At 42.4% G+C, this 24971-nt stretch overlaps 1 protein-coding gene across 1 annotated transcript in view; it reads right to left on the reverse strand.

Moving 5' to 3' along the window:
* The window catches only part of LOC122792429 (synapse-associated protein 1-like), a 353118-nt gene that overhangs the window by 126212 nt on the left and 201935 nt on the right, over nucleotides 1–24971 (reverse strand). Inside the window, exon 5 of the mRNA XM_044060219.1 lies at nucleotides 11549–11688. Coding sequence (XP_043916154.1) covers nucleotides 11549–11688 — 140 coding nt within the window. The remainder of the gene's footprint in view (nucleotides 1–11548; nucleotides 11689–24971) is intronic.

The raw sequence follows: 24971 nt of genomic DNA on the forward strand, positions 1-24971 counted from the left end.
CATAGCTCTCAACCTCATAGCACAAATGAACCTGGACAAAGCCAATAATGGGGGTTCATAGGTTCATACTAAGCTATCTGCCCTAGGGCATTTATAAGCCTAGCCAGAATGTGTTTGGCTTTCACCACCCATTTTAAATTTATTTTGCTATGCCCTTTTTCGAGGTTAGTATACTGTGCCTCTGTCTAACAGTGACACAGAAGTGATACCCGGGGTAAACCTACGATCTCCCATCCACTCATCAAGATTCCTCTTGAAGAGAATCAATGAGGGACTCTGCCTAACCTGGACTGGGATTTTATTCCAGAGTGAAGGGAGCCTCTGGGTTATGAATCTGTCCCTCCAGCATGTCCTATTTATTTCAGTGCTGAGGTTCAAGTCTCTCGAGCGTAGCTCGATGGGATTTGGATTTTCTGAGGTGCAGCATGTCCATTAATTCCGGGTTGGACATGGCTTTATACGTCAGGCACAGATCGCCTCTGAACAGGCGGTATGCCACTGAGTAGAGCTGGAGTTTCTTTAACCGGGCAGCATATGGCATCTGTTTGAGCCCTTTGATCCTCTTGGTGAGGTACTTTTGGGGTCTTTCCAGTTGCTGCAGGTATCTGGTAAGGTACATCCCAAAAGGGGCATTGTACTCAATTATGGGCCTGATGAGGGATGAGTAAAGAGGCACGATGACCTCCCCTGATCTAGATGTGAATCTCTTCATGATTAGGTGGGCTATATAAAATGTTTTTCTAACCACTTTGGCCACGTGGTTGTCAAATGAGAGACTGCTATCAACTTGGGTCCCCAGGTCCCTAATTACTTCTTCTGTACTTAATGGATTACCACCTATGTGGTAATTTGTGGGCACTTTGTTTTTGCCAAAGGAGATGACTATACACTTTTTGGCATTTAGCTTGAGGCCATGGCTCTGGCACCAGTTGTCTGTTTCTATGAGGTCCTTTTGGAGGATGCTTGTGTCGGCTGGAGAGTCGATTATGGCCCAGTTTGCAGTCATCTGCGAACTTGGTCAGCCACAGTCCTTCCGTGTTGGCCTGTACCTCCGAGAAATATATACCGAACAAGAGAGGTCCCAGGACTGAGCCTTGTGGGACACCACTTGTAACTGGTTTGGAGTCTGACATGGCTCCAGCAATTCTAACCATGTGGGTTCTGTCCTTGAGCCAGTTTGCAATCCATCTAGTGACATAGGGGTTTATATTTAAGCTGGTGAGCTTATCTATAATGCCCGAGTGGGGTATTGTATCGAAGGCTTTTGCGAGGTCCAGGTAGGCTGTGTGGACCACCTTCCCCTCGTCAATGGCCTTGGTGACTGTTTCAAAGAAATCAACCAGGTTTAAGAGGCAGGATCTGCCCTTAACAAAGCTGAACTGGGTAGGATCCATTGTTTGTAGGTCCCCAATATCTTTATTTATGAGGTGCATGATGATCCTTTCCATAGCTTTGCAGACCAAGCTAGTCAGGCTTATGGGGCGATAGTTTCCAGGATCCGTTGAAGCACCACCTTTATGGAGAGGGACCACTGTTGCTGTACGCCACTCTTTGGGCACATATCCTGTAGTAAGGCTGAGATTGAGCAGTAGTTTTATGTTTGGGTTTAGCTCTTCTTGGAGTTCATGTAGGACGCAGCCCGGGACACCATCTGGTCCCATTGATGCTGTGTTTTTTGCTTTGGAGAGGGCGGCTCTTACCTGAGCATCTGAGATGTCAGGGGGGCAGCACTCTGCTGGGATAGATATTTGCCCTTTTGGTGGGGGGGGGAGAAGTTTGCGCTGAACCTGTCAGCTAGGATGTTGGCAATGTCTGTGGGTTCGGTGTATTTTTTGTCATTTTGGACTAATTCTGAGCATATCTGGGAATTACCACCCAGGTTCCTAACATAACTAAAGAAAGCCTTGTGATTATCCTTAGTGTCCTGTGCAATTTTTCTCGAAGCTGGCCTTAGACAATTTTATGTGTGCCCATAGTTTTTGCTAATACTGATCAGTGATGCCTTCCCTTTTGGGATTTTGCTCTATCATTTAGTAGCTTCCTCCTTCTATTGTATAGTTTGTTTATGGCTGGGGTCCACCAGACAGGACGCCTGCCTTTGGAAGATTGGGTCTTGGTTTTATTTGGGATCGCATGATCCATGCATTCCTGAAGGTGTTCATAGAATGCGTTTATAAAGGATTCTGCGGTCTGGGCCAGATTTTCCACAGGCCCAGGGGCTTTGAAGGATTCCACCTCAGTTTTGAGGAGTGTGAAATTTGCTTTAGAGAAGTTTTTCACTGTGGTTTTCTGGGCAGGGGTGGGGTCGGGATGTGAATATCCAGTGAGATTAGTTTATGGTCTGATCTTACCAGTGAGGGATACACTTCTGGTCTGGAGCATAGAGTCCCCATGTTGGTGATGATCAGGTCCAGTATGTTTTCCCTCTTGTGGGAGTGGTAACAAGTTGTTCCATAGCATTTGAGTTTATAAATTCTAGGAACCTTTGGGCTAGGGTGTTAGAGCTAGAGTAATGCTCCCAGTCTATGTTTGGGTAGTTGAAGTCGCCCAATATAATGGTGTTTGGAGAGACCTTCATATTTTCCAGTGTTCTCAGGAAGGCCGAGTGGGGTTCCTGGGTTTGGGAGGGTGGTCTGTAGCAGGCTATAAACTGGAAGGCAGTTTTACCCACTGTTAGTTGCACATGGATAGTCTCTGATGCTTTGTGCTTTGCCACCAACCTGGAGGTGTGGGTATCTTTGATGAATATCGATACTCCCCCTCCTTTTGTGGTTTGGTCCAAGTTTTGGGGCCGAAAAGCATGGTATGAGGTATAACCTGGTAGTGCTGGGGTGCTCTCGGGAGCCCTGAACCAGGTTTCTGTTACTGCACAGATATCGATGTTCTCCATGCTAAGGAGAGTTTTGAGTGCTTGCATCTTGAGGTTTAGACTTCTGGCGTTGAGTAGCATTACTCTTAGTTTCTTATCCCTTGTGATACCTATGGAGGTGGGTTTGTCTTTTGAGCCTTGCCTAAAAAGGCACTATGGGGGTAGCAAGAGCCTTTGCCAATATCCGAAAGCCCAGGGGTGACAGGTGCAAGCCGTCCCTAGCGAAGCATCGTGGCTTGTTGAGCATATCATCCCAAGTTGACAAGCATTGGATCCCCTTTGAATGACACCAGTACTTAAGCCAATTGTTGAAATTGATCATCTTGTCTTCATATTGTGGCATCATTCTTGGTGAGGGTAAGATGCTACTCAAGGTCAGGGTCATACCGGCCTGGGCTACATGCTCAGAGAGCTCCTTTATGTCTCTTTTCACGTAGTCCAGGGAGGTACGTCTCAGGTCATTCACACCAGCATGGACAATGACTGAGTCATTATTGTACTTGCCTTGGAGTGACCTGAGTGCTTGTGTTATGTGATGGATCCTAGCGCCCGACAGGCTGCTCACCGTGACCCTCTCCTTGTTCAGCCTGGTGAGCGGGACGTCAGTGTGCCTGACGATACAGTCACCTATTACAAGTGTATCAGGTGTGTTGTTTAGTCTTAAGGGCTGTGACTGTTTGGCACACTGGCTTTGTGAGATATGTGTTGCACGTGTTTTGTTTTGGGGTAACGGCTGCTTGGGTGTCTGCTTTGGAGGTCTCTGCTGCTTCGGCAGATCTTTATTTAGAGCCTCCGAGTATGTTTTTGTGTGATTATGTGTTTGGTTTGCTGTCATGGTAGGTCTATGTGAGACTGGAATTGTAGTGAGTGTGGTTACCTTCTCCTCCTGACTGGTTATGCCAGTACTGAGTTGAGAGAGCTTAGCCTCCAGTTTGGCTATATGGTTGCATCTCTCACATGTGTTGGAATTTGTTGGGAGGAGGAGAGGGTTGTCTGTGTACATGAGGCAGTTGTAACATTGCCTCAAGATTCCCAGATTCACCAGCTGGACCGGAGAGGAGATTGACAACTGACCTTTGGACATGCTAGAATAATATTGGGAATTCCTTAATAATTGAAAACCAGGGGAATACAGCCCTAAACATAGGAACACATTTCAATCTTATAAACAGAAAATTGCTAAAATAAAAGGTTTTGTGTTACCATTTACTTTCTGAAGAATATGAAGTTTGAAATTCAAATGCCTGTCATTATTTAGTGAATTCAAAATCCAGAAAACCACAAATTTCACAAGAACAAAAATATAAGCAAAAATTTCACAAGTGATAATGGGTAGGGAATTCAAGCTCTTTTGTAAGGTACATGGTTTGCGTCTGGCCACATTTCCTGAGTTCACTCTAGCCACCAGGTATATTTAACTGGACCATTTCATATACACATACACAAATACACACACACACACACACACACACACACACACACACACACACACACACACACACACACACTCTCTCTCTATTTCCTTTTCCTTCCTCTTTACAGCTGCACACACAACACACACACACACACACACACACACACACACACACACACACACACACAGTCTATTTTCTTTTCCTTCTTCTTTACAGCTTTGGGGGGGGGGCTGCAGTCCTGCAGTGTAATAGCATAGCACAGGCCGCCTCTGAAAAGTTCTGAGGGCTGGTGTGTACAGACGTCACCTTTATGGGCCATGCACCTGCCTCCATGTCAGACGTCCAACGCACCAAGAGGGACTGGAAAAGCTTTAGAAACCTGGCCGAACAAGCTGATTGGAAGAAGGGTAAACTCACTAGTAGAATATTGCAACATTGGAACTGAAGGATATCGAACATTATTTGAGCATTTAAAGAGAAAAACAAAGGAGTAAAAATGTAACTCATGGAAGAAGACTGGGCCCCTTCATTACATTTTAAAAGTTGAGAAATAGGTTGTGCTGTGATTACAGTGGTAAGGTTTTTGTTTCAGTGTGGTGCTGCTAGATGATTTCTTAATATTAAAGAAAATGGAAAAAAAAATGACTTACTTGAGAGTGAGTGTGTGTAAGGGGGAAGAGGGGTCAAAAAGTCAACATTGGTTTTGCTTTTGTTTTAATCCTGTGGGCTGGGCAACTACAGTACTTTTTAAATGTATCTATGTGTTGACTGCATCATCCAAAATATCTAGAGGTTGATGACACTATTCTAACAAAAGTAAGCAAACCATAGAAAACCAGATCAGCTTCATTGCAGAAAATAATAGCAAAAACACAAAACAATTAAACTAAATATAAAACATCCCCAAGCATCTCCAAAATATAACTTATCCATGCAACATACCAATACACTTAACCCAACCCTAAAACAAAATACAATGTAATATAATATGAAAAAATACAAAATCTGGCAATCTCTTCCAGTCAATTCAATTGCATAAAACTATCTAAACAAACATACAAGAACCCGAAATACTCACTACCAGCCAGCCAGTACATCTCTCACCAAAATTAAATCCAAAACAAATAAGTGTGTTAAGACAACAAAAATAAAAACTAATAAATGAATGTTTAAAATAAAAAATATACATACATCATCCACTCAGAACAATGGAAAAATGACAGTAAAACACATTATAATCAAATAAAATGCACTAATATCACAAACAATGGAAAATATATTACTACAAAAATACAAGTAAATATAAAATGGATATAAATATTCAGAAAAAAAGAAGTTATGTACTCACCATAATGTTCCATCTGAGTAGTTCTACTTCATTTGTCTTCAACCAGTGGGATACCGGATCAGAGCCGGCAATCTCACTAGCATCTGCTCCAAGCTCTAAGCTCCTCCCCTTAACCATAATACACCTTCACTACCTTCCAACCCCTAGATCGAGTTTGCTGACCCTTATACTGATAACCTGACCTGAAAAATACTTTATGAGCTACAACTGCAGCCCACAGGCTGTTCATATGAAAAGGTCAGGGGGAAGGAGGGAGGGACGGCTGAAGACAAATGAAGTAGAACTCCTCAGATGGAAGATTATGGTGAGTACATAACTTCTTTATCTGAAGTAGTTTACTTTATTTGGTCTTCAACCCGTGGGACAGAGTCCCCAGCTACTAAAACTCCTGGGTGGACCTCATGGAAGGATATTCTGGAGCACTGTGGAATCAAAGGATGCTATCCTTCTAGAAGTCAAATCCAATTTGTAGTGAGAAATAAAGGTATGAGATGAGGACCAAGTAGATGCAGAACAAATATCATCAAATGAGACTCTAGACCAAACGGCCGTAGAAGTAGCCAAGGACCTAGTGGAATGAGCTTTCACCTGACCCAGATGATTCACACCTTTATCCTTATAGACCTGAAGGATGCACAAGGAAATCCAGCTAGCAATAGTGACCTTGGAGATAGGTTTGCCCAAAAAGGGTTTAGAGAAGGACACAAACAACTGATCTGATTTGCGGAAAATTTTGGTCCTGTGTAAATAAAATCGTAACTGTCTATGAACATCCAACAAGTGGAGTCTGTATTCCATTTTGTTAGCAAAATTTGGGAAGAAAACAGGTAAATTAATTGTCTGATTGATGTTAAATTGTGATGCAACCTTAGGAAGAAAAGATGGATTGGTCCGAAGGGAAACCCTATCTTTATGGAAAATCATATATGGAACTTTGATGGACAAGGCTTGTAGTTCTGAAACCCTTTTAGCAGAAGTGATAGCCACCAGGAATGCTGTTTTCCAAGATAAGAATTTTAGATCTGTGGTTGCAGCAGGTTCAAAAGATAAAGTGACCAAAGCTTGAAGAACCACAGTAAGGTCCCATGGAGGAACAGGATCCTTGACCAAGGGCATAACAGAAAGGTCCCTTTGATAAAGGCTTTACACAGTCTGGAGGAGGCCAGTGAAGCCGAATTCTCACCCACATGAAAATGAGAAATGGCAGCCAACTGAACTTTGATACTAGAAGAACTAGCTCCCTGATGAAAAATATTGGCTAGGAAATTGAGAATGGCAGAAATAGGAGCCCTGAAGGGGTCTAAACTCCTTTGAGAATCCCAAAAGGAAAAATGTTTCCATTTGCTGCGATAAATCTTCCGAGTTGAAGACTTATGAGCAGCCACCAGATTAGACTTAACTGAAGAGGATAATCCAGGAGTCCTAGCGATCATGGGAACTGGAGCAGCCAAGCTGTGAGTTTCAAACTGTCCAGGTTCGAATGAGGAACTCCCGATGAGTGTGACACCAGATCATGAATGGGACCAAAGATCCAGGGCAGAGCCAGAAGGTGAGACCAAAGGAAGGGAAACCATATCTGGCGAGGCCAAAATGGGGCAATGAGGATCACTTTGCTCCCCAGTCGACAACCTTTCTGTAGAAACCTCGGAATAAGAGGTACTGGAGGGTAAGCATACAGAAGACTGGGAGGCCAAGCATGGACTAGAGCATCTCTGGGGGACCCCACCAGCAGGGGGTTCAGAGCAAAAAACTCACTGCACTTCACATCGGAAGGAGATGCAAAGAGATCGCAGCAAGGCTGACCCCACTCCAGGAAGATCTGCTCCACTACTGAAAGATTCAGAGACCACTTGTAAGGCATCAGAATAGTCCAACTTAACCTGTCTGCTAGAACACTGAACCTTCCTGGAATGTGTGTTGCTATGAGAAAACGACCGGTGGAGATCGCCCATTCCCACACTCTCATGGCCTCGTGACAAAGGGGTTAAGATCTGGTCCCTCCCTGTTTGTTGATGTACCAGACCACTGACATGTTGTCTGACTGAATTGCAATGGTTCTCAGAGGAAGAAAGGCATGAAGGGCCTGCAACGCCAAAAAGACCGCCCTCATCTCTAGAACGTTTATGTGCAAGCTGGTCTCTACAGGGGACCATAGGCCTTGGACTGTCCTGCCCAAACAATGCCCCCCACCCAAGTTGGGAGGCATCCATGGTCACTGTGGCTTGGACAGAGGCTGAAACAAAGGGTCATCCCTCCAAGATCTGTGGAGAGCACATCCACCACAGAAGGGACGACCGACAGACTCGACTGAGTTGTATTGGATACGATAATGGAAGTTCCAATAGAGACCATTGTACAGCTAGTGTCCACTGTAGAATTCTCATATGTAACCGGGTGCACGGAAGAAGCGTTATGGTCACCGCCGTTCAACCTAAGGCCCTCAACACTGATTCTGCCGATGGAAGATGAGAATGGTATATCAGAGAGACATGCATCCTCAGGTCTCTCCGAGGTCAGGAAAATTTTGCACTGTAAGGTGTCTATCCTTGCCCCAATGTAGTCTATAACCTGGATAGGGTTTAGAAGTGATTTGGATGCGTTGACTGTGATCCCCAAATGCAGGGCAAGCTTTAAGAAATGATCCGTGGTTTGAGAAAGTAGATGCCTGGTGGGAGCAGTGAGGAGTCAATCATCCAGCTACGGATAGACCTGAATCCCCTGAAGCCTCAGGTGAGTCGCTACTACTGCCATCACTTTGGTGAACACCCTGGGGGCTATGGTGAGACCAAAGGGTAGGTCAAAATTGGTAATGATTGACTCCTAGCTGGAATTGGAGGAACCTCCTGGAGCTTCTGTGCATCTTTATGTGGTAGTAGGCATCCTGGAGGTCTAATGAGCACATCCAGTCGCTTTCTTGCAGGTACGGCATGATGGACTGTAGTGTGACCATCTGGAATTTTTCTTTGGGAACTGACAGGTTCAGGGTAGATAGGTCCAGAATGGGCCTTAAGTCCCCCATTTTCTTTGGCACCAAAAAAAACCTGGGGTAGAAGCCCGATTTGGACTGATCTGGAGGGACGGGTTCAATGGCTGTTTTTTTAGCAGCTTGGAAATTTCCTGTGCTGTTGCCTCCCTTTGCATGGGTGGTACGTCCGGAAGGTGTTTGGGAGGAACCATAAAGGAGATACAGTATCCTCTGGATATGATCTCAAGCACCCAGTGGTCTGATGTTATGGACTCCCATGCTGCCAGGAGCAATGACAATCATCCCTGACTGCCTACACAGTAGAGCAGTCAGGCAACCCCACAGGGTTGCTGTCCAGGCCTGTCCGAGAAAGGTTCTCGAGACTCAAAATTCCTCGGACCCCCTCTGCCTCTGGGCCGGCATCCATTCTGTCCCCCTCTGCCTCTGGGGGAAGAAGAGCTCTGAGTGTCCCGGGAATACTGTGACTTCCAGAGCCACATCTTCTTTTGCCCTCTCTGATTCCAGGAAAAGGATCTTTGAGGGTTCAAGAAGCGGATTCCGATGGCAGACAGTGTCTTCCCATCCTTCTCACTCTGGACTAAAGTCTCTTTGACGGACTTAACAAAGAGAGTACAGCCATCATAAGGGGCATTGGCAAAGGACACCTTGAAAGGTTCCGAAAACTGACATAGTCTGAGCCAGGCGTTGCTCGGATCTGACATGCTCCAGGTAGCTGTTGGCGTCGAGGAAGCAGGTACCATTGGAGCCGACCCCTGACTAAGGCCATCCTTGGATCGGAGTACTCTGAACCCGGTGGACAGATAGGAGAAGGTGAAATCAGTGTAAAAAGGGAAGCGAGCTCCCCCCTCCAGAGGAAGAGGGGGTTGGCAAGACCCCCATCTGGATCCGAGTACGAATGAACTGCCTCATCATTTTATCCATGTCAACTACCGATAAGCCCCGCGTGGACCTCGACGAGGCCACGGACTCCGACCTTGTGGGTCAAGGAACTGAGGCCCTAGATGGAGAACGTGTCTCCTCTGGCTCTGGGGAAAATCTCGGAGATCGGAGCCGAGGGGAGTCATGGATCCTAGGATGACTTTTGGCGGGGGAAGGGAGGTCCGGGGACCTCTTATGTTTGTCAGGTCTGTGAGATTTTGGCTCTCTCTCCTTCTCTCTGCCCCTTTTCCACTCCACTTCCACAGGCTTTGAAATGGAGGTTGAGTCCCAGCCTCGGAGGGAGGAGAAGCAAGAGAGGAAGGAGAGGCAGCCAAAACAGCCACTGTGACCAAAGCAGAGGACAAGGCAACCACCTCAGAAGTGGGAAGAAGGCCTTTCAGGGCCAACTTAGCCTTCCTGTCCTTGATAGCATGAGAGTTAAAACCTGCGCATATAGAGCAGTCAGTATTTAGGTGGGCAATGCCCAAGCACATTACTCAGAGTGTGGCCATCTGCCGAAAACAATTTATGGCCACACTCAGTGCACCTTTTGAACACAGGCTTATCAGCCATCCTTCTATCCAGCCACTCAAACAAGAGAAGGGGGAAAAAAGGAGAGAAAAATTACCAGTTTTCCCACTCAAACCGCTCACTACACACTCAAGTCACACAGAACACACTGAGGGGGGAAGGGAAGGGAATCAAAGCACACTAACAAACTAATGCTAAACTACAACAAAAGTTAAATTCACGATGCACCAGTGAGGGGAGGAGAAGCGGGAACCTACACTAAACACTACACTAATATTTCAGGGAAAAAATCTGCTTAAAAGCAGAAAAATCCCACTCACTACTCAGAGCTCAGGAGATCACGATGCTTCAGCAAGCCGCGGCAAATGAGATCTGGGGGCTGGAAGGTAGTGGAGGTGTATTACGGGTAAGGGGAGGAGCTTGAAGCTTGGAGCACATGCTAGTGAGATTGCCAGCTCGGATCTGATACAGATCCGGTATCCCACAGGTTGAAGACCAAATGAAGTGAACTACTTCAGACCTTAATTTTGGAAAATGCTACATATGTTCTGAGGTCAAATTTAATTTTTGGTCTAGACAGTGAGAGACAGAGAAAGAACACAACTAGAATTGTATACTTACACCAAAAATGAAGACCTAAAACTAATATATAACAGCAAGGTAATGCAAACAGTGAAGATCCTCATTACAGGAGCATCTAATGAAAGAGCTGTATTTCTTCTACTGATATATCTGTTGATTTGTCTGTTTGTTAAAGTATCTAAAGTGTACAACCAACGAATATACATTTCGGGAATCAACTTTTAAACAAATGGCAGTACAATCAGAACAAATGCAAAGCTCAATAATTAATGAAAAAAAAACAGAAATCTATATTTTGTTTTTTTGTGCTTTATAATATATACTATATGGCCTCACAATTTTTTCAATTAAAAAATGAAATATGCAGCAGCTGAATAAGATAACTCCTTTATTTGGTACAGCTGTGTAGGTCCTCTTAAAGCTGGAGCATGGTTTTGCCACTCATTGTTAAATCAACGTAAACACAGGTGTGTGTGTGTGTGTGTGTGTGTGTGTGTGTGTGTGTGTGTGTGTGTGTGTGCGCGCGCGTGTAATGAATGATTTTTCTGATAACATTACTAACCATCTTCCATTTAAGTCAGAACATCAAATTTCTACAAACATTTTTAACTGGTTTGAAAACTGAAGTAACTGCAGTACAAAAGACATGTACCTAACATTTCCAAGATGATGTAGTCAGCATAATGTTTTGACAATAAATGGAACTGTATCTCCTAGTTCCCAGGCAAGTTTCTAAGCAAATGGTGAGCCTGACTTTTTTTAAATAATCACAGACATAAGCAGTAAGAATGTCACCAAAATTAGAAAAAAAAAAATAAACCATGCAGAAAAGTAGTGCTGAATTTCTGCCTGAATATTTTGTTACAATTAGAATGTAAATATCTAGATCCATTACTCACAGTTTTGGTACAAGCTCAAAACGCATCCGATTTAAACATTCATCTTGCTGCAGCATTACTTTTGCCACTGAAGCTATGTGATCAAAGTTGAAATGAAAGTTTACTCCAGTAGGAGGGTCCCGCAGGAAGGTGCGACGATCCTACAAATGGAGAAAGTGAGAGACACAATTTCAGAATTTAAAGAAAAAAGTTGAATAGTAAAATTTCAGTACTCCAAATAAAACTAGATATCAACTGACAATAAATAATCTGCTGGTATCTACACTAACAAAAAGTTCATGCATCTAACATGTAGAGAAAAGTGATGAAGTAATGCACTGGTAGAGATGTCAAACACCCTATGTTTGCCAGGTAATTTTTACTTAACTGTGTAAGTCCAGAAACCAAATTTACGCCTGACTTTTACCTGAATATATAAAACATGCCATTAGGCATTTTTTCATGCATTTCTGAACCTCTGCATTATTTTTATATCCCATTCATTTTGTACAGAATATTTTATACACATACTGATCTTTCAACTGTCCCTATTTGAGGGAACATTCCTGTTTTCAGGTTTGATTTATCCCCCTACATAATTTTCTAAACTCCCCTCATCACACTTGATTTCTGATGCTGTCTGGTACAAAGAACATCATAGTTCATGACCAACATACTAGTGGCAACAATAATCTAAAGAAAGACAGCACACATCGTACATCTCTTTTCTAAAGCAAAAGTTAATTATCTTGTGTGAAAGAATTGTGTAATATAGTTCATTAAAGTCTATAGATTTTATTTTATTTCTTTGGTGACTATGGCCTCTTTTCAGGGGACAGCTAAGGTGGTGTTGACAATGACAAGGGGAAATTTGGCCAGGGCAACAGGGAACTTCCCCTACTTGTTACAAACAGGGACACTGTTTGTTGTGGCACTTCCTACATCTGGTCTGGGCTAAGTGGCAGCTTGGAGAAGCAGAAAGGAAAACGTTTTTTTTCTGTGGTAAGAATGACCATTTAGTGAACAATTGTGACAAAAGGAAATTTTATATACTGTGGCAAAGTGGTACGTGAAATCAAAAGATTTGACTTGAAATGTTTGAAATGTGAAAAAACTGTGAAAAAAACAGAGCATTTATGGCTGGATTGTAAGGAAAATACAGAAGATAAGCAGAAAGTAGGTGAAAACATTATATAGGTTTAGTCTTTTATTATAAGGCTTCTGGTGCTGTCCATGTAACATCTTTATCACCTGTCTTTACACTTCCTTTTATTTTATCACTCATACAACTTCCACATTTGGACAGTATGCTCTAAGTGGGGTATAACTGGGGATCTGTACAGTATCACCATATTTTTAACTTGCTTTTTTCTACTATCACATTTGCTTTCATCATTGTGTGCATTTTGTTTTCACAATTGTGACTATTGTATCATCAAGTATGACATCATGCAGGTCTTGTATACTGTGTTTCTGTGACATGTCTTCTTCACAAGTCATAAATTTCTCACCTAGACATCTGCAACCCAGGTTAGTAAATTTTCTCATGTTATTTAAGTAACAAGTCACATTCAGGTCTGGGCAATGAGAGTTGCAGCCAAGAACTGAGCTGTTTACCTCAGACAGGAAAGCCCAAGTTGCTAAATATTGTTACATTAGAAAGGCTCCAAACATCTACAATCCAATGTAAAGTATTGCTATTATGCAGTGATTTCATTTAAAAAGGCATTTTACACATCTTAAATAAATGTATTGTTTCAAACCACCTGGTTTAATAGCAGTTTCTTTATTGGTAGGGAAGACTGCAGCTAATAAGCATGTCTATATTAGTGCACACACCATGGCTTGTACTGTAGGAGTGCTTGATGTTTCTGACTGCTCTCTGTCACAGGTGTGAGACTCATGATTAAGTACCATAAATATGGAAAATAATCTGTTGACTGCCTAGGGAGCACAGTGAATCTGGAATCTAGTTCTATTAAAGTACTTCTGTAGTGAGTGCTGCTTAGCAAGTATAAAATAACGGCACGCTCGATCTCACTGTTCACTCTCTCATACACACATACACAGTCTCTTCTGCTTTCACAAACACATACATTCTGCTTTCATACACGCATTCGCACACACACACAAACATACTCACACATATACACACACACACATTCACTTTTTTGTTTCACTTCCCGCCTAAAAATTTCTGTGCAGCCCAGTACCAAATGATCCAAGGCCCGGTAGTTGGGGACCACTGATTTAGATGAAAACTCAATCATGCTAACAAAACAAAAGGGTAATAAGAGAAAGTCATATGGAACAAAAGATCATTTGTCATTAAATAAAGTCATAATCGAGAACTGCAAAAAGGGGGAAGAATCTAAGTATGGCATGGATAGACTACAAAAAAGCATTTGACAGTATCCCACATTTATGGATAAAAGACTGCTTAAAAATGTACAAGATACTCCGTACACTGATCGATAACATTACAATGACCATGAAACAGTGGCAAACCACTTTACAATTAAACCATGATAAAGGACAAATTATTATTCCAGGGATAAAAATTCAATGGGAGATATTCCAAGGTGACTCACTGTCACCATTGCTCTTTTGTCTGGCCCTTAACCCATTGAGCTGTCTACTTAGCAGATTAGGTCATGGCTACAATTTGGCTCCCAGAAAACAACAAAGTGTGAAGACTTCTCATCTTTTTGAAGATGATTTAAAACTGTATAGTTCATCAGATGAGGAACTGAAAACACAACTGCAAGTAATTAAAAGTTTTTAAGATGATACAAGAATGTCATTTGGTCTTGATAAATGTGCAAAAGCAACCTTTAAAGCAGGAAAACTGCAGCACCAAGAAAACATCAGTTTGGGACAAGAATGTGATATAAAAGACCTTGAGCAAGAGGGAGTGTTTAAATATTTGGGAATTGATGAAAGAGAAATGATAAAGCATGAACAAATATGACTAGAACTTAGGGATATTTTAAAGACTAAAATTAATACTGAAAACAGCATTGACATCTAGGAACAAAGTCTAAGCTATAAACCAATTTGTTCCTCTTCCCCTAACTTATAGTTTTGGAGTGACAGACTGGCCCCAAAAGGTGTTGGACAGGAAAACAAGAAGGACGTTTCATGCTCAGACATCAAATGATTTATAAATATCATTGCATACCAAGACTATATATTCCCCGTTCTGAAGGAAGCATGGGCCTCCTTGAAATTAATTACATGTATAGATCTGCAATTGTTGGACTGCGTACATATCTGCTGACTTCACAACACACAAACAAAGTGAAAGTCATGAAACGTGAGAAGAACACATCTAAGATAACTTCCCTGCTTAGTTTAGCCGAAGCATATCGGCGTCAAATGGGAATGGAAATCAAACCAGAAGTAGATAAAAATCAGGCAGCAACTGAATGTGCCAAAACCAAAAGAAAGAATATAAGGTGAAGGATCACATGAGAAGGCAAGAAATATGGAAAATGCATAATATAGTTAGAAGTGTGATACAGGGAATTACTGCCAGCGCAGCTATCTGGAATTTTGTAAATAATTCTATGTTATTTGTGAACACTGATATGATTTATACACAACTGTATGTTATGTAATGAGCTAAAATGTAACCACAGCATGCCCTGCTGACTTAGAACAGAAATGCATATAAACTATATACTTGTGCAAATGTATGTTTTAACAGTGGAAACTAGAAAATAAAAGGGTTAACTTGCAAAACTTCAAGAAAATATGTTGAAATTAAGGTGCTTGATTATTGTGCTATAAAAGTTCTCTCTCAGTTTCAGTGTAGCAAACACAATGTCTAGAGCTAGAAGTTTTTGTATTGTCTTGAAAGTGAAGCAATTACTAGGTTTAAAATGTAAATGTGTTTTACTGCTTTGTCTCTTCCTAGCAGCTGCACAGTTCTCTGCAAACATCTGAGAGATATGTATTTTTAACACAGCGATGTTAAATTCTGTTAGTTTCTGTTTCAGCCTGGTAACTGAAGTCAGGTGACAAAAAGTGATGTCATCCAAGCTAACTCAGCAGCAATATTTGATATTGATTTAAGAACTCTCTGAGAGAGAGAGACTGTGTATTTTGTCTTGGACCTGGCAAGAACATCATCTGCACTTGCCTTGCTGAAAGTAAGATTTAGGGCATAGTATATCTCTTAGATATAGATAGGAATATAGTGAAGATTAGTTTAGATGTTTTCTGTACTTATTTGAGACTGTCCTGCAATTTTGTTTTCAAATATTTCCTGTGATTTTGAACTCTGAAGTTACTATGTTAATTGACTGAGTATTGTCTTGTTCTTTTATTATTTATTATTAAATATATTTAAACCTATCTTTGTGGCTGATATTTGTGAGACATATTTAAGCTCTTAAAGTACTTGCATATGTATTTGGTGACACTGTACAGGCCACTCCTAAATAGCCTTGCAAGTCTTGGTCAGACTACCATTTGGATAATAGTAACATTACACAGTAGGATGGGACACCCTTTGTAAGGGCCTTATAGTAGCGGATAATTAAGGGTTGGTGGCAATGGAAACTACCTTATAGTGTGGACAGAAGGGGGCATAGCTAGTAAACCTGTGCCAGCCTTCCCCAGGTGTGTGTTTGCACATAAAGCAAATCACAAGGTGTGTATGCGTCAGCTACTTGGGCAGGGGCACGAAGCACTGGTTGGACAGAGAGGGTGCTGAAGGCCTTGGCTTGGCCCCTCAGCTGAGATCTTAACCCTAAAGCTGCACCAGTGGGGAGTCTTATTGGGGATCTGGAGAAAGAGGGAGAAACCAGCCTCAGACGGACTGTGATCTCTGTGTGCTCTTAAGGGAAATTGCACTTTACTGCGTGTGTACTTATTTTCCTCCCAGTGTATATGTCCCCTAGCTGTTGCCAGTGGTGAGGATTGAGGCTCCTTGACTGCTGGGCCAGTGCAGGGGTGTCACAACAGGTATAGGAAACTCTTGGAGCAACCTCATGTTGATCAAGATCAAATGCAGGAATGGTTAAGGAGAGGTGAATTTAAACCAAAAGATGAAGTTAATATTGGCAGCCCAAGATAGTGGACTACATACACATTGGTTTACAAAGTTCATTTAACATGTGGGAAAAACAGAAAAATATAGGTTTAGTAAAATAGAATTGGAAACAGTCGCACATCTTACTGCTAGTTGTGATATACTAACAGCAGATGGAATGTATACTGAAAGGCATAATAATGTGGCAAGACTGTTGCATTGGGGATTGTACAAACATTATAATACTGAAGTAGTTGAAAAACAATGGAAACATGAGCCACAAAACATTATAAAAAATGATGAAGTTTCTATCACATGGGATCACCCATTACCAACAATTCAAAAAATAGATGCGAGAAAACCAGATATAGTAGTTCATGAAAAGAAGACAAAAGTAGCATCGATCATTGAAATTGCTACACCCAGTGACTACAGTGTTTTACGTACACAGAGACACAAAGTCATAAAAAACAGGATTTGCAGGCAGAAACAAAGGCAATCTGGAAGAGGGATACCCAGACAGTTCCAATATCAGTAGGAGCAATGGGTCTTATAAAAAAGAATTTACAGCCATACTCAGATATGTTACAGAGACATGCAACTCCATATGAATTGCAGGAGGAGTCATTACTGGGCACATTGCAGGTGCTGCAAAAAGCATTTCTAGCTAACATCAAACACTGAAACAACTAATTTCATGAACTTTAACCTTACTTTGACTTAGGAATGGGGTCCATTCTCATCATGTTATTAGAAACCCAAAAGAAGTGGAGAAATTAAAAAAAAATAATTTAATTAATTCTGTTTTATTATGAAAAACTGCATATCCAGCGAGTGTGTTTATGGTTCCCAAGAAGAATTCCCACTAGATGTCCAAAACCACTTCAACTGCATCTTTTTACCATGGAAAAGCAGTGCCTTTTCAAAGAGATCCTCACAGACTACCAAGATCCTCACTTTATTGTGGAAAGTGAACACAATAATATGAAAAGCAATTTCACTTCTAGTGATTGTATCCATGGTTTCATCCTTCTGGTCCTCTACCTGAAGCTCATGACCACTGGTGATGACAAAACAAAGAAAGGCTCACAGAAATACCAGTAAATTCAAACCCAGCTTATGCTTTGCTTCCATTGCCAGCACAATGCCTTAAGTGTTGTCAGCTGCTGCTTCCATGCAATGGTCAATTTACTGATCCCCTTTGCCCTCAGTTATAAGACTTCCAATGAACTTAAGCTCCTATACTTTTTTTGCTGTTCCCTCTTACATATAGTGAGCAAGCCCCTCTTTTCTGAGAGAGAACCTCAACTTGTGATTTTGTAGTGCTTTTTCTGATTCCACATACTTGACACAGAACCACAACAATATTCACTAGAAATCACACTCACCTAGAAATCATACTCACTTGAACCCAAGAGGAAAAAAACAGTCTCCAAACAACATCGATGCAACCCTCACAGCTCCAAACCTCCAATGTTTTATTATATCCTACCAATGAAACTCATGAAAAAGAGGAGAAACAAGACACACCCCTATTAATTCTTGTACACTCCTAACATCTGGCTTAACAATGAGAATAAGAACACAGTTCCCAACTCTCAAATAAAACAATTACAAGCAGCAAAGGCCCTAGGATCCTGTAATGCTATAGCACCTCGCACAAAACATTCCAAGGTATATGGTCATGCCTTCTCTAGGACCACAAATCATGTATAGACCAAGCTGGTGAACAGAGATGTAAGTAATCCATCTAGCGCCCGGTGCCATTCTGCCTCCTGGAGCATACCCCTACCCAACACTGTTGCCTGATCTGGCTGGTACTCCTCACTTCAGGAGCATGCCAGCAAACAATATGGGTCCCTGTTAATGCTCCTCATTGGCCTGACTTGAGAAGCAAGAAAGGTCTGTTCCCCAATATGGCTAACTTATGCTCCTCATCTTAGGAGCAAGCAAGCCAGGTCTATGACCTTTGAGTCCTCAAGGTGAAGAAAAAAATGTTCTTTAAACTGTCGCAAGTCACTTACTACAAATATACCAAGAGTCATGCTGCAGTTTAAATACCACACACAGAGCACTAAAATGCTTCAGTCCTGAATGCTAATGTGCTACCATCATTCATTTCTGTAGTACACTACTTCACTGTCATCTATCTCCTGATCATACACCAAGATATCTTGTGCCCAGGGCAGCTTCCTCCTTTGCCCCCACCCTTGCTACCCTTCTGCTGGTTAACCTCTCTAACCCTTTAATATCATGCAATGACAAAGAAATGATCCATTACTGCCCAGCCAGGAGAGAATCCACATTTCTCCTTCTAAATCATAGGCTCAGCTATGATATAGAGTCTCTGGGTCTATAGTATATATTTGAACTATCAAAACTTCGAATCTCATATGTTCGACAACATATGATCGAAGTTTAAAAGTTCAAATATATAATAAAACAACAAAAAAACTTACCTTAACGGTGCAGACAGGGGGGCAAGCCCCCCTGCATTCCCCACACCCCCCTACTTAAATAAACAAACTCCGAGATCGCACTTTAGTGCAGAAAAGGGAAATTCTCCCATTCTGCACCAAACGGCGCCGTTACGTTTAACCTTTGAACTCTTGAAATGTCAATCATATGGTGTCAACCATATGATATTCGACATTTCAAGTGTTCGGAGTTCTAATAGGAACCAGAGTCTCTTTTCTGCCACACTGGCATGAGATTTCTCATGGAGATTGAGGACCATAAATGGGGACCACCACTCCAGTTTCAATATCTTGAAATGCTGTCACCATCTTCTACTCAACATTTTAAAATCTTTACCTAAAACACAATATGCAATGTCTTCAGTATTTCTCCACTGATGTCACCACTCCATCTTGCCTCCCTTTCTAAAAATAGGGACCATCACCAAGTTTGAATAGACAGAAATACTGTCATCATTTTTCACACTTTAAAGGCACAATAACTATGACATTCCTATAATATCCAGGGTCTACAACCTCTTTGTGACCATCCAAATGGCAGTCATCATGGTCTTGCCAAACTTTGCCCACACGTGGACCTTCTCTTCTGTGGCTGATGCTGCTACTGCCTTCTGGGTTTCTGATTATCCAATAGTTAAACATGGAGATCCAATGGCTCTTCTCTCCCAGCATGGTGCAGAATGCCCCTTCCATCAACATAATAGAGTCTCCCATTGCCTAACAGTAGGTTCTGGGCTATCTTCAGTGATAAGTACTGACCACCTTATGGCCATAGTTCTTTGCTGCTACCTCAACTACTGATGCCCTGAAGAAAAGATGGCACTCGATGTCACCAGTCTCTCTCTCTCTCTGGTATGTGGGAACGGCTCTTCCAGAAGTTGGACCTGACTTACCTATGATGGAAGAAGAGCAGAGCTGTATGGAAAGAGATTAAACAAGCAGGATGTTCAGCTGCTCACACTTAAACTCACCAAAATGCAAGTAGCTAAAGCCTGCTCAGAAGTGCGTAAAAATCTGCTTTTCAGGAAGCTGACATAGCCTATAAAAAGTATATGTATTTGGTAGTTTTGGGGGTGGGATGGTGTCTGCCTCATTAGTCATGATCTGGCTAAGGCAGCAGTGTCTTTTCCCCTCATTAACCTCACATTAAAGTGCATGAGTGTACACAAAATAAATTACTTTTTTCCATAATCACTGACACATGGGTTAGGGGTGCTAATTGTATAAGTGATGACATTATTGATTATCAGCCAGATTCACTAAACCTTACCCGCACTGCGCACACAGTAGCACACTGTTTTGGATTCAGTAAGTGGCTCTACACAGTGTGTAGAGCTGCACAAACAAGATAATACACTGTGACATGTTAATTACAGCATAAGCAGCTGAATTGTCTGCTAAGCAATCAACCCAAGATGCAGCAGCTATTCAACAAGCTATAAAGCAATCATGTAGACTCAGTGCCAGTTTTCCCTGCAAATTCAAAAACCTACCGGAATACTACAATGGAAAGGAGTCTACAAAGAAAGAATGTTAGGGGCTGCAGTTGCTATAATTCAGGTGTACGTGCAGCAGGCTGAAGTCAATGCTGCTGCTGCTAATAGACAATGGCCAAGAAGAAGAGTTTTCAGACCCCGTTTAACTTAATCACAGTCTGCATGACATGGAAATTGTACAGTGCTACAGGGTGGATACAGAAACGCTACAGGAACTCTGAAACCTCTGTTGTCCTCAACTCAAAGTCAGAGCAAACTGAGGGGAACCCATACCAGTGGAGAGAAAGGTATGTGTAGCAATTAGAATTTTATCTACAGGAACCTTTCGGAGATGAACAGGGGACATACTGGGAGTGTCATAAGTATCAGCATCCAGAATCCTCCATTATTTCCTGAATGCTATGCTCCAACATGCCAGTGACCACATATTTTCCCTTAGTCCTGAGGACAAGGCCACAAATGTGCAGCAGGTCTACCCTGTAGCACACTAACCTGATGTAATGTGTGCCATAGACTATACACACACAGAAATTAGGGCACCAAGCGGAGAACTTGGAAGGCTCTACATAAAATAGAAAGGGCTTCCACTCCATTAACTGAAAAGTCATGTGCAATACCAAGGGAATCATCATGAACGTGTGTACTGACAAACAAGGCAATTACCATGAATCACATAACTTGCACACCTCCAGAGAAACACAAGGAATGCCAGATTTGGCTGTGCTTATCTCATTTGTGTGACACTTAGCAGTGGGCAAACCTGGACTAGTGGCCCACACAAGAAGCAGAGAGAATATCTGCAGATAGGGCATCTATAAAAGTGTAAAGGTCAAAAAGGATACATTATTACAATTTTTGCTTTCTATCATGCAATGCCACTAACAGATGTTGCATGGTGGTTAGCAAGGTTGCCTAACACCTGTAGCCACTGAACATCTGCAGCCAGGACGCAGACAGCCAATAATTTAAAACTGATGCATTCAATTAATTCTGTTGTGCACCATGCAAACACACTAAGTGACACTTAACACACAGAACTTAAGAATTGCTAGGAAATTATGCAATTGTCATGTAACTACTCCTGTGGCAGCAGGTGTTAAGTGTAGGGCTGTAATATAGAAGGTCCTGGTTTCTAGTACTGGGTGTGCAACCTAGTTTTACTGTTGTGACAGTCCAGTTTATAGCAATGTTTAAAAAAATATACAAGTGTTCAACATTCTTGTGGCAACAGGTGTTAAGTGTCATCATCATTCTCTTTCGGCTTTTCCCGTTAGGGGTCGCCACAGCGGATCATCTCTTTCCATTTCTTCCTATCCTCTGCATCTTGCTCTGTCACACCAACCGCCTGCATGTCCTCTCTCACCACGTCCATAAACCTTATCTTAGGCCTTCCTCTATTCCTCTTACCTGGCAGCTCCATCCTTAGCATCTTTTTCCCAATATACCCATCATCCCTCCTCAGCACATGTCCAAACCAACGCAATCTCGTCTCTCTTGCTTTGTCTCCAAACTGTCCAACATGAGCTGACCCTCTAATATACCGATTCCTAATCCTATCCATCCTAGTCACACCGATTGCAAATCTTAACATCTTTAACTCTGCCACATCCAGCTCCGACTCCTGCCTTTTGTCAATGCCACTGTCTCCAACCCATATAACATAGCTGGTCTCACTACACTCTTGTAGACCTTCCTTTCACTCTTACCGATACCGTCTGTCACAAATCACTCCTGACACTCTTCTCCACCCATTCCACCCTGCCTGTACTCTCTTCTTCACCTCTCTTCCACATTCACCATTACTCTGAACTGTTGATCCCAAGTACTTAAACTCGTCCACCTTTACCAACTCTGCTCCCTGCATCCTCACCATTCCTCTACCCTCCCTCTCATTGACACACATATATTCTGTCTTAGCCCTGCTGACCCTCATTCCTCTGCTCTCTAGAGCATATCTCCACCTCTCCAGAGTCTCCTCAACCTGATTCCTACTCTCACTACAGATCACAATGTCATCTGCAAACATCATAGTCCACGGGGCCTCCTGTCTGATGTCATCTGTCAACCTGTCCATCACCACTGCAAATAAGAAAGGACTCAGAGCTGATCCTTGATGTAATCCCACCTCCACCTTAAACGGATCTGTCACTCCCACTGCAGTCCTCACCACTGTCACACTACCCTCGTACATATCCTGTACCACTCTTACGTACTTCTCTGCCACTCCCGACTTCCTCATACAATACCACAACTCTTCTCTAGGCACCCTGTCATATGCTTTCTCCAAGTCTACAAAGACACAATGCAACTCCTTCTGACCTTCTCTGTATTTCTCCATCAACACTCTCAGAGCAAACATTGCATCTGTAGTGCTCTTTCCTGGCATGAAACCATACTGCTGATCACTAATCATCACCTCCCTTCTTAACCTTGCTTCCACTACTCTTTCCCATAACTTCAAGCTGTGACTAATCAGTTTTATCCCTCTGTAGTTACTGCAGCTCTGCACATCACCCTTATTCTTAAAGATAGGTACCAAAACACTTTTTCTCCACTCCTCAGGCATCCTCTGACTTTCCAAAATTTCATTAAACAATCTAGTTAGAAATTCCACTGCCATTTCTCCTAAGCACCTCCATGCTTCCATTGGTATGTCATCTGGGCCAACAGCCTTTCCATTCTTCATCCTCTTCATAGCTGCCCTTACTTCCTCCTTGCTAATCTGTTTCACTTCCTGATTCACTATCCCCACATCATCCAACCTTCTCTCTCTCTCATTCTCTTCATTCATCAGCCTCTCAAAATACTCTTTCCATCTATTCAACACACTCTCCTCTGTTGTGAGTACCTTTCCCTCACTATCCTTTATCACCCTTACATGCTGCACATCTTTCCCAGCTCTGTCCCTCTGTCTAGCTAATCGGTACAGGTCCTTTTCTCCCTCTTTAGTGTCCAATCTCTCGTACAACTCTCCATATGCCCTATCCTTAGCTTTCGCCACCTCTCTCTTTGCCATGCCTCATCTCCTGATACTCATGTCTACTTTCTTCATCTCTTTGACAATCCCACTTCTTCTTCGCCAGCCTCTTCCTCTGTATACTCTCCTGTACTTCCTCATTCCACCACCAGGTCTCCTTGTCCTCCTTCCTCTGTCCAGATGTCACACCAAGCACCTTTCTAGCAGTCACCCTTACTAGTTTTGCTGTAGTTACCCAGCTATTCGGTAACTCTCCACTGCCTCCCAGTGCCTGTCTTAACTCTTCCCTAAACTCCACTTCACAATCACCCTTTTTTAACTTCCACCATTTAATCCTTGGCACAGCTTTCACACTCCTCCTCCTCTTCTTGTTCACCAACGTCATTCTACATACCACCAATCTATGCTGCTTAACTACACTTTCCCCTGCCACCACTTTACAGTCTCCAATCTCCTTAAGACTGGCCCTCCTACATAGTATATAATCAACTTGTGAGCATCTTCCTCCACTCTTGTACGTCACCCTATGCTCCACCCTCTTCTTAAAATACGTATTCACCACAGCCATGTCCATCCTTTTCGCAAAATCCACAATCTGACCTTCTGCATTCCTCTCCTTAACACCATACCTACCCATCACTTCCTCATCTCCTCTGTTCACTTCACCAACATGCCCATTAAAGTCCGCTCCAATCACTAGTCTCTCACCCTTAGGTACACTCACCACAACTTCATCCAACTCACTCCAAAATTTCTCTTTCTCTTCCATCGCACACCCAACTTGAGGAGCATATGCACTAACAACATTCATCATTACACCATCAATTTCGAGCTTCATAAACATCACTCGGTCAGACACTCTCTTCACGTCTAAAACACTCTTGGCATATTGTTCCTTTAGTATAACCCCTACCCCATTTCTCCTGCCATCCACACCATGATAAAACAATTTGAACCCGTTTCCTAAACACCTGGCCTTACTTCCCTTCCATCTGGTCTCTTGCACACACAATATATCAACCTTCCGTCTCTCCATCATATCAGCTAGCTCTCTTCCTATACCAGTCATACTGCCAACATTCAAAGTTCCTACCCTCACTGCTACACTCCTAACCTTCCTCCTATCTTCCTGCCTTCGGGCACGCCTTCGCCCTCCTCTTCTCCTTCGGCCTTGGTTAAGTGTAGGGTTGCCATACACATGGTCCTGGGTTCCAATACAGAACAGTCCAGAAATTTTTACTGTTGTTCCATTTCCCATTATATTCAATCTCACTTATAACACTTTAGATATTGGAGCTGATATGAATTACATGTATGAGGGATAAGGCACCCTTATTGTGTTTTCAGATGTACGACTGAGGGTATACTGTCTACTATACTTCTGTAAGTATAATTCTGCTATCTGGACTTGGATGGCCTTTACTTTTAAATAAGACACATACACAAATGAATCTAC

This window comes from Protopterus annectens, chromosome 1.part2 (assembly GCF_019279795.1).
Source record: "Protopterus annectens isolate FY-2018-M chromosome 1.part2, PAN1.0, whole genome shotgun sequence".
Classification (NCBI taxonomy): domain Eukaryota; kingdom Metazoa; phylum Chordata; order Ceratodontiformes; family Protopteridae; genus Protopterus; species Protopterus annectens.